Source organism: Balaenoptera borealis, assembly GCF_965194805.1.
Source record: "Balaenoptera borealis genome assembly, chromosome: 7".
In the NCBI taxonomy this organism is placed as follows: Eukaryota; Metazoa; Chordata; class Mammalia; order Artiodactyla; family Balaenopteridae; genus Balaenoptera; species Balaenoptera borealis.
The window spans coordinates 111,950,959-111,965,616 of record NC_138864.1 but is presented as its reverse complement, the minus strand read 5'-3'; the positions used below and the strand labels follow the sequence as shown (position 1 = coordinate 111,965,616).

Here is a 14,658-nt window from a genome sequence, read left to right as displayed (position 1 = left end):
ACTCTTGTAATCAATATAGTACATAAAAATAAGTGAGGCAAAGACATTTGGAGGAATTCCATTTATTGTGGATGCATTTTCACAATATATATTTATTGCAGCGATCAATTATCAGTGAAAAATATCGTGTTTATAAAATTTTTAGGAATGGCAGATTCACAGAACATGCTAGTCACCTTGCAGTTTTACTTCTTAAAAAGATAACAAAGAGAATTGTAATCACGTAAACAAGGAATTTATTTTTCAAAAAATTAAATCCAAACTGAACAAAATTCTACCCTAAAACTTATTCCATCCAAATATTGGAATAAAAGTCAGGATCGATCGGTATATTCTCTTCTTAAATTTAGACTTTCTAGAAAAAAATATATAATAGTGATCAGGAGAAGCTCTTATTCAAAAGTACAACAAAGAAATGTTATCTCACCATAGGCCTTAATTCAAACTTTGATCCATTTCACTCGAATGCTGGGAGTCAATGCCAACTCAGGCACTGCATGTGAATTCTAGTTTATCTTATCATAGACTCATGTCTACTCTGTCATGGATGGGTGACTTGTGCAATATTGCTGGCTTTACTTTCTTTGGCCCAGATGTGCTAAAAGCTAGAGGATTCAACAACTCTACTGATTTATGAGGAAAATGGACTTTGGAAGGCACTGGTCACTCCTCATGCCAGCCCTACCCTGGCTAGCTCTCCCAGGGGAACACTGTGGATTAGAAAAGAGTCATTTGGGAGGCTCCCTCATTGTGGTAGGAATTGAGACTAAGACAATTTTGGTAAGTCATGAGGTATACGTTTATAGAACTACACTATATGTATATCTCTATGCTAGAACATATTGCCAAGACACTGAAGTACTCTTTTATCATCTACTGTGAAGAATAGATGAACGCTTATAAGCTAAAATAAGATCTGATACCTGGATTGTGTGTGTACAAATGACGAGTTGATAGACTCTTTGGGAAAAAGGTAAAACTAATAAAAATTACATATATTTTTTGAAAGTTCAACACATTATCAACTTATGGCAAGTGCCAATGACTAATAAAGGTAGAAAAGTTTAACTAAAAAGATGTTTCAGTATGTTAAAGATGGAAGTACTGTCATGACTCCTAAATATTGGCTTTTGCTTACTTTTCTGCTTCCAGAGATTAGCCAAAGTTGGTCGTAGTACACCTATTCATGGAATTCCAATCTGTACAACTTTGTCACTAAAATTCTCGTCTTTAAATTTTAGAGAAGGAAAAGACCTCAGACATCATCTAAGCCAACCGATTGTGAACTTGATTCTTAAGAATAAAGTTTGGAGCAAGCTTTGAGATTTAGTACAATTCACACTGGACTTCAAGACTGCTTTTAATTATAAACTAAATACTATGCTTTATAGAAAATGTCAATTCATTTTGACACTTCTAATCTCTTTCTTATAGGTTATTGGGCATTGGAAACATATCGATACCTATTCTGCCATGTTTCTATTGGCAAATATGAAATATTAATATAATATTGTGATTTTTAATTTTTAAAAAGCAGTGATATTGGCTAGTTACAGGGACATACTGCTAAATATAATAGCCTAGCACATAAAAAAGCTTTCTACCATTAGTGTGTTTGTATATGTGTATGCACATACATACATGATCACGTCATCTAAAATGTGGTTCACTATCACTACCAAAGAAATCCACAAAGCAACCAACCTAAAGAAATCAGTACCACTGTCAGCTAACATCAAAATCCAATTTAGATATTCATCAGCATGAAAAAAGTAATACCTTAACAGTACATCTTTTTTTTTTTTTTTTAAAGACAATCATTATTGTAGTATCTAAAATCTGAAATGGGTTACTTTCACAAAGTGTTATAATTGCCTACTAAGATAATTTCTTCCATGCTTTATTCTAAAGTGCAGAAACAACATGATTTCTGTATTTAAAAAACAAAAAACCAAAAAAAACACTATGTTTCATTTTTCTGGATACTGCACACATTCCTCAGGCAATTTTCAACTTGAATCTCCTTTTGTTGACTTCCGATGTGGTTGATATCACTGTTCAGACACAGAGTTATGATGATCAGTAGAAAAGTCTCTATTTCACAGCATGGGTTTCTTTAGAAACAGGCTCCTGTGCAAAGGCAATACTTTTACCATGAACATCTCTAGACCGTGATTATTAAATATAGTGATAATATACATGGGTTTACTGGGATAATGAAAAACAAAACAAAAGGAAATGAACCCAATTTAGTAAATCAACATAAATATAAAACAGAGCAAATTAGGCCTCTTCAACTGAGCTGGTCCAGCATCTTGAGCGGCTACTTTGGGTTCTTTCTTGAACTGTCTCAAACCTGCTAAGAGAAGAGAGCTTTAAGTCGTCAGGCCATGGTGTTTCAGCCAGACATTTTGTGTCAGAATTAAAAAAAAATAAAAAAGAATGATAATATGGCAGGAGTAAATGTCTATGAAAGGGAGGATTATTTTTGGCATTCTATTCAAATATGCTCCTCTTCTTTCAGTCTATCCTTTCTTCTGTTGGTTTTTTTGCTTTCCTTTCTTTCTTCTTTATATTCCCCTTTTCATATCTTGATCTTGAGCCTTGCTCATGGCATTCAGGGTCAAGGAGGTTTTTTTTAAACACTACTTACTACAAGGGTCAGGACTCTATAATGTGTGTTCCAGGACAGGCAGCATGACTGAATGGCTGTCTCAGCCACATCAAGGCATGATGGTAAACTGGACTATGCTTATCTTTAGTTTTCTCCTATTTTTTCACTTCCTACCTCCTATTCTTATGCCCCTACCCTTGAAACTTATCTGACCAATGGTCTTATTGTACACCGTTTCTTTCCCTCAGCTAGCTGCTAAAAATTCTTGCTGAGGTATTCACAAATGTTAAAGTGTTATGAATCTGCAATTTCAAATGTGTTGTATAGTTTCATTTCAAAGGAATTACTGCGTGATACTAGTGAATTTGACATTTTGGACCAAAGGAGCTACCTACTTTGCTACCTCACAAATCAGCTCTGGGCCTGCTGGTTATGTTATTATTATTACTGTAGAAAGAGTTTTGTGGTATAGACCAAGGAGGAGGGGGTAGTATGTATGTGTATGAAGTCTCACCCTGTCACCATCCCACATTGTACCACACACATTATTGCATAATTCCAGGGAGTACCACTCATGTTGTATATGAGTCATGTTCTCTGAGACCTACCATTCCAGATCATATCTTTACTCTACTTCCTAGAACCCTGGTTCAGAGGAATGTTGTCCAGAGGGGATCTATTAAACCTGTGATGATGGCCTATGGAAAGCTGACACCTCCTACTCAGAAAGGAGACTATATAAACATTTAGACTGTCATTTCTGAAAGGTCATTTCGCAAAGGGTCATAATGGCTTAGGCCAACAAAAGTTCATTCTTTGTTTAAAAAAAAAAAACTAAAAAATGATTCCCCTCCATTCCACCAGAAGAAAATTGTACAAGGAACTTTAGAACTTTACATTTTCTGCTGAATATGCAATCCTAAAAAAAAGCAGCATGTATAATTAAGAATGCAGGCTCAGAACAGACTGCCTGAGTTTAATCCAGGCTTTGCTCCTTATTTGCTGTGTGACTTTGAGAAAGGTACTTAATCTTTCTGTGCCTCATTCGCCTTAGCTCTAAATGGGGGTAATAATAATGGTGATTGGAGGGTCAAATGAGATAATGTAGGTTGAGAAGGCATATAGTGGGTGCTCATTACATGTTAGTGGTTTGTAATGGTGAAAATTATTACTGGTAGTTTGAATATATTTAGCAGTTATTTAGAAAATTTAACTAATAGAGAAGATGTAACACACTCAGGAAGCTGCACCAGACTTATCAGCATGTCGTAGAAAGTAGGAAAGAGGAAGCAATTCTCTTCCTTCGGTGAGCTGTACAGATTCTTCAGTTGCCTTTGAGATGTTCTTCAGTCCTGAGTTTGCTTAAAAAGTGCTTCTGGGTATAGAGTTCTACATCAGCCCATAAGCAGTCTATTCTAATCTTACTTATTGTTGCTCTCTGATTTTTCCCTTTTCAATTTTCCCTCTACCAAGGGAGAAGACTGGAATTATTACTTGAATGGGGAATTAGGAGTTGAATTAGCTCCTTGTACAACAAGGGGTCCTATTTTTAGCTTGTGCATCATTTAGATATTGACCAGAGGCCACTTTGTCAAGGATGAGCAAAAGGCCAAAGAAAGACAAATCCAAGCATTCTTAGCCATTAGTTTTCATAGGGTAGCAAATTTTGCTAACTTTTGAATATTATTTCAATTTTTTTGCCATATCAGCCTTGAGTCCTAGGCTGCTGGCAATGTAACCCCTTAGAATGGTTCCAGAAAGCAGCTTTGAAACTACTCAAGGAGATAGACATTCTTTCCTAGGCGATCTGCAAATTCTGATTTCCAAGCCTGGACCTTGTAAGGAAATGTAGACTATGGTTATACCACACAGCCTTCTGTTTTCAACACCCCTACCACTATGGTGTTTCTAGAATGTCTTACTGGGAACCATCCCACGGATCTAGACTATTTACCTTGTATGACTGACAAACCTACCATGCTGAAGGCTCCGTGACATTGCCTTTCACTGTACCATATACAAGTCTTTAGAAACTGACGGTTACCCAGACAAGACTGTGGATCGGCACTATTTCTTTTTTGACCCTGGGACAGCATACTGCAGGATACAGCAGGAAAAGAACCTGTGAAAAACAAATCTTCAGTAGATTACCTTAGTGGGGGAAGTGACCTTGTCCACAGATTGCTTTTCCCAGAGGTTCCGCTTGCCAGATACGTCTCCTGGCCTCAAATCCTAATGAAGAGAAAGCAGAAAAAATTGATGGGTGGCTCTTTATATTTTCTAGCCAGGTCTAAATAAATCACCACATCTGTTGTTTGTGTATTTGTGTAATACACTTTATCCTAGTCATCTGAAATGGGTTAAATCAAAAGGATCGTTAGCCATTGTTTGTTTTTATACGGACCCTGACCTATGCTGTGACATGAGAATGGGCTGAAACTATCCAGCATTTAGGTCCTGTCATTCACCAAGGACTTACTGTTTATTGACCAGTAAAATTGGAATATAAGCATATTTAAAATGAGATAGCCAATTTTTAACTTTCTATGTCCTTAGAAGTGAATCGAGCATAGGTTAGTTTTAAATAATTTTTTGGGGGTTGGATAAGGACCTCACCCCTTGCCAATTAACTTTTCTTTGATGCCTTGCCCACGGCCCCCAGCCCTTATGACTTTAATGCGTACCAGCTGGACTTCCAATGGCCAACACTGCATCTCTTTGCATGAGGACTTCCTCTGGCTGCAGATGCCCACTTTGCTCCCGGGAGGCAGGCTGGACATCCAGAGAGTTAACAACACCCCCAGGAGCAGTCTTCAACCACTCACCCATGAGATTTGGTGCAAGAATATTTCTCAGACTCTCTCACGCCTCAGGTAGGATAACTCGGAAGCATGTGTTTTGTGGTGGCTTTCAGGATTTCCCAGCAGGATTATGTTTAACAGCCCATGTAGTGAATTGCTTAATAAACATTCTTTATTGGCTGCCTTCTTTTCCTGCCTCACTTCCTGTAGTGTTTTCTTCATGTCTCAAGTAAACTACTTGCACACGAACCACTATTTTAGGGTTTGCTTCTGGACAGCCCAATCTAAGACATTTTTCTAATTGCACTTTCCTCAGATTAAAATCATTTTGTGTTTCCTGAGGAGCAAGGGGTAATTCAGAAGTGTATCAGGAGCACCTAGCTCCGTGAAATTAAACATTTACTACAAAGTGTACCCATAAGAGAAAGTGACAGTTGATGACATACGTGAGAACATGTAAAGATCTTGGGAAGAAAACACTAAAATATGGTCGATAACAGCTATATCTCTTTGAATCTTTATTTACTACCTCATAATTAATTTGGTTTGGATAAGGATCCAAATTTCTGTTTCCATTTACTCTTCTTCCAGCGTTTGCTTATATGAGTACTTGGCAAAGGTAGTTTGTAGAAAATAAATGTGTTTTACTGAAATAGTAATGTTCATTTTGGCAAACCCTTTTCTCATTAGGAAGGCAAAGCTAATAGCAACTACATTTATCCATGGACACCAGTCTAAATGGACATGTATTTTTTTTAATAGATACTATTGAGACTGCAACACTAGAAATGCACTGGTTAAAAACAGTACCATGTGAAGCAGTTCAGATTTGCCTTAATCTTACTGAATTTCTGGATTTTCACTGTGACATGGATTCCTGATATTCTATTAGAGAGTTACACCTATTTAACTTGGAACCAGTAAGCAACAAATCAGATTGTTTTTGAAGAATTCCACTACATACGCCAATGTAAGTAGAAGCTGCCAAATTGTCTGGAAGACTGTTTTAAAAATTTGGAAACTATAATTAGGAACATGCTAATGGAAGCTCTGGAAAGTGGCTATTACTACTTTATTTGATTCATATAAGAAAAATATTTTTCTTTCACATGAATACCCTTCTACTAAAGAAAATGAATTGTATTTTCCTTGAATCCTACCTATGAATCTTTTGAGATCACTTAAAGAGTTTAAAGAGTCCATTTTAAGAAAATATTAACATCTGAGTGGTAAATTGGCATCTTAAATCAAATGGGAAATATAAATGAAATTACCTGACCAGCCTACATTTTAGAGAAAGACCCACTCCAGAAGAAGAGGGAGTAATGAAGGCAGGGAAGCAGGTTTCCAGTCAACCAGAGATCAAAGAATGAAGAAGAAAATTCAGCTGAGAAAGACAATGCTGGGTTTTTTTTAAACAGAAAGAGAGACAAATTAGCATTTTAATTGCTGTATATAACATGTAGTTTAGACACAAAGAACAGACTAACCAGATACAACAGACATACTTAGAATTGAATTCCAGTTACAAAGTTACAGTGAAGTCCTATAAATTCTACCCACAAATAGCAATAGATGTCCCAGTAAAGAATCAGGTGTAGATCAATGTTTAAATAAGTTACTAGTTTTCAGAGACCCAAATAATATTGATTTGACAAGCTTTTGAGCACTTTTAATTCTAGGAAAATTAATGCATAACTAGTAGCAGACGATGGTTTTTCTCTTCAGTGAATTTTAGAACTGGACACTAATCCCATGGATTACTCTTTTCCTGGTTCTTGAGGTTTCACTGGGTGAGCACTATTTTGGTAAAAGAATTTCTCTCTGATTTTTCCTTAATGGCCACATGCCATACATCTGCAAACACAAACCCAGGCTTTACCTTTCACCCATACACGCCAAGGAATATAAACAAGGGGTTGAGAATAAATCACCTCTGGTCCCAAATTAGAAGGGAGCCTTTGGGAGCCTCCTATCTGCTGCTGTCTTTAGGTAATCCTCTGACATCCTGGGTTCAGGGTCAGTCTGACCAGAATCCCAAGGGTGTCAAACTCACATGCCTGCCATGAAGGGCCAGCCTGGAAACACATGCCTAAAGAGGCTGGTGTAAGAAAATTTTAAAAAAGAAGGAATCAAAAAGTTAAAGAATGCATGCCTCCACACCTTAAAAACATGTTCAAATTATAATTTAAAAGAAGGAATATAAAGCACAATGGCCCTGACTGCACAGATCTTAGCTGCAGGCCGCCAGTGTGAGACCCCCCTGGACAAGACCTAGACAAAAATCTTTGCTTGACCTGTCTTTCTAAGCTGCCTTCCGGGACTTAACCTTTTGCCTGACAAGTTTTAGGTATCTGCAGGATCCGTCCAGCCCTTTCCAGCAGTTCGGACATTTTCATTTCTTTTCTGCTGGATCCGTAGTGTCTGTGAGTTACCCTCCTGCCTTACTAAATTCCAAGTTATATCTTTCCCCAAAGAGACTGCCATACTGCTATTCATGACGGGGCACATTGCTGGGCCTACTGCTCTTGGGATGTGCACAAAGCTCAACGTTATATATTAAGTACGATCTACTCAAACTGCCCTTTTATTTACAACATCAATTACACATTGCTTTGTTTCAACCTGGCCTTTATTCAGGAAGCCACACTAGTCTACCAAATCCAATGGGACATGGGGAAAAAGAGATCATTATGATGTATACTACTTGCCACGTTCTTCTTGCCTTTTCTCCTCTATCCTCTAGTAGAGGGTCTAGCAAATTACTTACTAAATATTAGATAAAGCAGGCAATGATTTTGTAATTTCCCTGTAATGCCTTTTTGTCCTGCCACTTTTAGGAGGCCATCAATAACTCCAGAAAATGGGGCTTTTGTGGAAACCTTGACTCATTTATACCTATTGTAATAATAACTGTATTGAATCTTTTTAACCGTCCCATTAGGGTGACATAGATGATAGGCTTATCAGTTAAAGTGTTGATAGAAGAGTATGGGTCAAATCCTGAACCAAATACATGAGTATAATCTGGGATAGAAATGAAACAGGTTGCAAATACATGTGAAAAAGTGACCATCTCCTTTAGCAATGTACCATACTCATCAAAGAAGAAAAACATATACCCTTTTCTCTTTATCTTTGCTGTCATGAGAAACCTTCAGTGTGTCCACGAACTTGCTGAACTTGTATTATATGCAGTGTTTTGGGGGAGAGGGTCTTTACATTTCATTAGGTTTTCAAAGGCGTCCATAATTCAAAAAGGTTAATAATCACTGATCTGGAACCACAAAACTTTATATAACTGCCATTTAAAAAATAATTTCCACTCTTTATGTCACCTGGGGTGTTGGGGAAACTTGAGGCACTGAAGATCACATACCTTGTGGGTATGATCCCTCACCTCGAATGTCTCCTCTTATAGGGCCCCTTTCCTATATCTACTGGGAGAGGAAGAAGATTTTCTTTTCAATATATTAAGACTGTCCAATTATAAATTGGGTTTACATTAGTTTTATACCTCTTGTGAGGCCCGTATGCAGAGAATCTCAAGCTGAATATTAATTGACTACAAGGAATTGTACCCACGAAAAGTATGGAAATATTTCCATTCTTTTCTTTTTAAATTGGAAAAGTGATAAAACTTTAGTGAATTTGGAGATTAAATATAGAGCAAAGGGATGCAATTAAATGCTCAACAGTGCAGAGGCCTAGGATTTGGAAAGCTTTTCTTCTACCTCTGGAATGGGGTGGTTGTGACAGGAGTTTTTGCTGCCTTGGGCACCAGCAAAGGTATAAAAGCCAACTTCACAGAGAAAGCGCACCAGTATACAGTAGGGAGCTTAATAAGTTTTTGATTATAACGATAAATGCAAGGCAATGATCAAATACATTCAATGAAAAGGTTAAAAGAATATTTTTATAGTAAGATAGCCACACTTAATAAGAAAATTTTAAATTTCCAAAAATAACATTCATAACCAGATTTTATAGTTTCTAGTCTTACTTTTTTTTTTTTTTTAAATGGCTTTCCTTTGGAGGTGTTGACAAGAAAATTACAGCAATTATTTCAACAACTACCCAGTAACTGTATTTTTGTGTTAAGTTACAGAAATTAGGCAAATTAGAAAACATGGGTTCAAATAGCCAACATACACATTCTTTTGGGAATAAGTCTAGGGGTGCTCTTGACAGAGAAATGGCCAAGATAATTTGACATTTTCATTTTCAAATTCCTATCTGTAATTTATAGAATAGAAGCTAAACATGCAGACCAGTTAAGAGTGTAAATTTGAACTGCCTCAACGTTCTGGGTGGAGAGGTGATGGTCCCATTTTACCTTCTGGGTAAATATAGTGCTCGGGACTGTTCTCTCTCAATCTGAAGCCCTCCTTGTTTGTTATTCAGCAGTCACGACCAACAACAGGGGCCTTGTTTTTTCCAGGCAAATAGACCAACAGCCTGTTTTCTTCTGTTGCTGGAAGCTGAGCTATGAGAGAAATTCAGAAGAACCTGGAGCTACTTACAGAAGGTTTGGGAGCAGGTGACTTGTTTCCATCTGGGGTTTTGGTTAGCCATTCATTGATGCGGCTGGAGACCCCCACCTTTAAGCCAGCTGTTTCCTACAAAAGGCCAAGCATCTAATATTAAAGAAAAAAAACAAAAAACCTACCTGGAAAGAAAATTTCAAAGCAACCTCAAAATATTATCCAGTATTGTTTCACATAACACTGATCAATTATTGATCATTATATTGAATATTTTGACAAAAACAAACCTTAAACCTGATATTTAAAGAGTATGTTACCTGGTGTTCTTCCCCCTGCACTTCTCCTACCCCCAATCCCAAGGTCAGTGATTAACTCCGGGTACCATATTTAGAGGTCTGTGGCCAGAGCACAGTGCATAGTCTATTAGCCTCAGGAACACATTCTCCCTGAGCTTGCTTTTTGGTCATTGCAAAAGAAAGTAAGAATTATACCTTTTTCACTGCTTTTGTAATTAACTATGTGATTCCTAAAAAAAAAAAAAAAAAGAAAAAAGAAAAACCCAACCTCCAAAATTAAAAGACGGCAATCCTCTGCTCACCTTATTTGGCGTGCCTGACGCAGTGGGTGATGAGAACACGTTGCCTTTCTCCCACATGCTCTTGATGTTGCGGACACCTTCGGCAGGAACAGGAAGGTCCGAGGCTGCTGGCTTCGTAGGTTTTGCAGTTTTTGTTCCCTGAAGTATATGAATTATTTTTAGGATGGGTGCTGGTAAGTTTGCGCTCGTAAAACTATAGTAAGCTTGTCTTCTTCAACACTATCACTTAACAGATTCACTGTGTAAATGCCTTCACCAAAAATGAGAGTCATAATTTCTGTTGTGAAAGTACATTCTGATGACATCTCTACCTCCAAATAAACCATTGTATCTACTTCAGAGAATCTTTCGAAAGTGAAGCATGCTTCTCATTGGGACTCCACTTCTTGTTAAGGTGATATGCTACTTCACTGCTACAACAGACACTTCTTGAATGCCTGCTGTGTGCAGGGCACTGTGCTAGGCCCTGGGGACGTGGTGGTACGCAAGACAGTCCGCTCTGTAAGCTGCAGCGGACTGACATTAATAGGAGAGACAGTAACGAGTTATACACGATTATTTCACATTGCAGTAAGTGCTATGAAAGATGAGTGTGGTGCCGTAAGTACGCCAAGAGAGCACACGATAGGACAATGGTACTTAGTTTAGGGGGGCAAAGAAGGCTACTCTGAGGATGTGACATTCAAACCCAGATCTGATGGAAGACTTGAAAGAGGCTGGTGAAGGAAGGAGGAAACACCGTTCCACACAGAGCTAACAGTACATGCCAAGGACCAGAGACGGGGGTGTGCTAAAAGACTGAAAGACCGAGAGACCACCGCATGGAGATTGGAAGGAGGAATGAATGGGTGTAAAAAGAAAGGTGTGCATTCAAGATACTTTTCCAGCAGTAGTGATAGGCGTACCCCAAATCATGCAGTTTCTCTCCTGGTCCTGCTTTGGGGCCTGTGGCATGTGTCATCAAGGTGGGCAGCCAGGGTGAGTGGCACCATTGCTGGACTATGTGAAGGCTGAAGCCACAGTTTTGGCTTCATTAACCCTGTTAGAGCTGTGATCAATTCAACCACAGAAAATAACTATCTGCAATTTGTCTTATAATTTAGTGGCCATTTAATCTTCTGAAAATCTCCTCTTGAATGTTAAGACTTGATTATTCACTTGATAAATCATCCAGACCTCTCTCTTTCTTATTCCTTCTTATCATTTGCTATGAACTATTTTATAGGTATCTCCACTCTGCAGTACAAAGGAGAGGAGAAATCAAATCAAACTGATCCAATTACTTCATAGCAGGCAACTAAAACCACTGACTAAAGTCTACACAAAGGAGAAAAAAACCAGGATCACGCCTTGATCAATGGCACCCTACCCTCTTAGTGCTTTGGTACTTGGAAATATAGTACATTATTTCTGAATAGAGTAACACCCCTAGGTCAACTGGGTGGAAAAAATGTTGGATTAGACAGAAGCATAAAACTATGATCCTTCATATATATAAAACAATCAATTTGAAATTCATTAAATTCCAGCTGGCTATCATCTTTATATTAATTTATACTACCAATTTATTTGATAATAAAATTTTTATAGATAAAAGAGGACTAATCATGGTTGTAAGGGACCTGTTTAAACTATATATGGGAACACCTTTTATAAGGAATTAAGAATATTGAAGATATACTTGTGAACACATAAATAATATATTTAAATAACAATAAACTCATTCTTTAAAAAAAGTAACATCTTCACTAAAGAATACAGGTGGAAAGTAGTAAACAATAATTTATTTAAAACTCTTCTATAATGTGTCTTTATTATTGTTTTCTCTCTAACTAGTTATAAAACATCATTAACATTCTAACACTACTGGACTTGATTATTGTCCTAAGTGTTTCTATGATTATTTATATAATCAGAGTTGATTTCTGTTTGACCATAACTCTGAGGACATCTCTCACCTCAATTGCACTGGTGTATTGCTCCAGTCTGCTGTCAATCTTGGAGACGACTGCTGCTTGATGAGTTGATTTAACACCACTGCTAAGTAAATAAACACACACATACATACATAAAAATGAGAGAATTTTTCCATACATATAATGGCTGATGATTCGCAATTCAACAATCAACCATATTACCTTTTCTGCACAGACTTATTCAAAAATTCTGCTCGCTCTTCTATCTAGGAATTGGAAAAAAATAAAACCAGTTAATATTTTCAGTTTATAAACAGTGTTTCTCAGCCCATACTACTATCTTCCCTGAACCTGGGGAATAAAAGTACCAGAGAGTGTCAAAGAGTATGAGGGTGCTGTGCACAGGCCCTCTGCTAGAGAGGAAAACTACGTGCAAGGTATTTGATGATGAGGTTTGGGAGACGAAGGTAGGACTGGCAGAAGATAGACAAATATGAAGTTCTGGAGACAAAGACTAGACAAAATGTTATTAAAATGTCTCTGCAATAATATAAATCAAGGGCAAAATAATTACATTTCAAGACTAAAACAATTTTTTTTTGCTTTCTGATGTACTTTAAATTTTTTTCCATTATTTTTTATTGAGGTATAAATGACATATTACATTACATTAGTTTTAGGTATACAACATAACGATTTGATATTTATATATATAAGAAAGATAACCAGGAACTGTGAACTGTTCACTTACTGCTTAGCCTGATTTTCTAATTTGACAGCTGTCAAACCTATTGCTGAACTTAATTTGCCCTGAATATAGGAGATGGGGGCGGGGATGAGTGAAACTGGGGCTCAGCTCATCAGGAATGGCTGAGGCCTCTCATGAAGGCCCTATTAGTCCAAGTGGGAAATAAGGAAATAAGCCCAGAGAAACCGCTATGGATATACACCAATGGGCAGTTTAGTCATTTTTAATAAATTCTTTTATTAAAAGCCAGAAATTTTGCTACAACTAAAGCTGCTAAATCAAACATTATATTTTACTGAAACTGCATCACTGAAATCCAGATGTTCTTTATAAGTCAGCAAATATTTGTTGACTCCTCATGATACCCAACTCCAGGCTAGAAATATCCTCTGCCACGCATCACCTATCATCAGCAAATAGTAAAAGCTTCTTTGCATATGACTGCATGTGCAAAGCACACAGGTCCATTTTCTGCCCTGTTCAGGGCAGCCAAGGAATCTACTAGGCTACAGTTACCCTAGGCTGGTGTGGTTGACTGTCCCCTACAATCTTTAAGATGTCATGGCTTTTTCTGGACTGTTGGCCTGGGACTCATGGATTATTAATAAATACCCTTAAGCTTTTTGGAAAACATGCTTCACTCCTAATATCAGTCGAATAATACTTTTAAAGATGTTAGTTAGGGCACTTCATCCTTTCCAATGATTTCTTACAAAGATAAAATCAAACTCATTAAACATAAAACTTTATGCAAAAGAATGCTATAGGTATCCCTGAGTTTATGAGATGTAAAGGGTCTTAAATCTTATTTTTCTGATTTTAACATAAACTTAGAAGTGCATTTCTGGAGAAAAAGTTCCCAGTTGAATAAGGTAAAACACATTAGAACCACGCAATGCACTGGCACTTTTAATATTATTCACCCATCTATCCATCCTGATTTAACCCTGCCAACCTGTCAGTCAAACAACCAACCAACCAATAAATTATATGTGAGTACCTATTATATAAAGTTGAACACCCAACGATGTATAAGACAGGGTTCCAATTCTTTAAGGAGTCAGTAGGGGAGACTAGTAGAACACATAAATGAAAAATTTTAAATTCAGTGGTAGGTACCATATTAAAGATAAGAAAATGGGGGAGTTCGAGAAGGCTTTTCAGATGTTCTGGTATTTGAGCTGAGATCCGTAGTTTATAGTTTACACAGCTTTATAAATGAGTTCATGAAAGTGAGGGTGGGAGTGCATGAGTTAGAGGGGAGAGGACATTTCTAGCAGAGCAAACACATATACAGAGATTTGGGGAACCAAGAGGCACGTAGAGTGGTGGGACTGAAGACTGGAGAAGCGGTCAGCGCGGGGGAAGGCCAGTGGAGAGGGGAGGCAGAGGTGAGACTTGTTCTTTGTAGCACCTCTAGCATCATTCTGACTCGGGAATCATCTTCTTAACCTTGGCCATCACATTTGTTCTCATTACAGAGGCTCTCAGACT

The 14,658-nt window shown here is 37.5% G+C and overlaps 2 protein-coding genes across 21 annotated transcripts in view; one reads left to right on the top strand and one right to left on the bottom strand.

Annotated features, from left to right (window-relative positions):
• Positions 1-14,658, top strand: part of CYREN (cell cycle regulator of NHEJ) — a 215,986-nt gene that overhangs the window by 155,847 nt on the left and 45,481 nt on the right. The window contains exon 7 of one of the 2 annotated variants that reach the window (XR_014246380.1): positions 5,277-8,018. The exons of the other annotated variant lie outside the window; for it this stretch is intronic. The gene's annotated coding sequence lies outside the window, so the exon portion shown is untranslated. Of the gene's footprint in view, positions 1-5,276; positions 8,019-14,658 lie in introns of those variants that run through there. 2 annotated transcript variants of the gene reach the window in all.
• Positions 47-14,658, bottom strand: part of CALD1 (caldesmon 1) — a 182,559-nt gene continuing 167,947 nt past the window's right edge. For 9 of the 19 annotated variants that reach the window (XM_082398080.1, XM_082398079.1, XM_082398077.1 and 6 more), the window contains 6 exons: positions 12,639-12,682; positions 12,459-12,540; positions 10,501-10,638; positions 9,939-10,034; positions 4,766-4,846; positions 47-2,359 (listed from right to left, as the gene is read on the bottom strand). In XM_082398080.1, coding sequence (XP_082254206.1) covers positions 2,351-2,359; positions 4,766-4,846; positions 9,939-10,034; positions 10,501-10,638; positions 12,459-12,540; positions 12,639-12,682 — 450 coding nt within the window. In that variant the 3' untranslated portion in view covers positions 47-2,350. The remainder of the gene's footprint in view (positions 2,360-4,765; positions 4,847-9,938; positions 10,035-10,500; positions 10,639-12,458; positions 12,541-12,638; positions 12,683-14,658) is intronic. The other 10 variants (XM_082398068.1, XM_082398069.1, XM_082398074.1 and 7 more) reach the window with 3 other exon arrangements.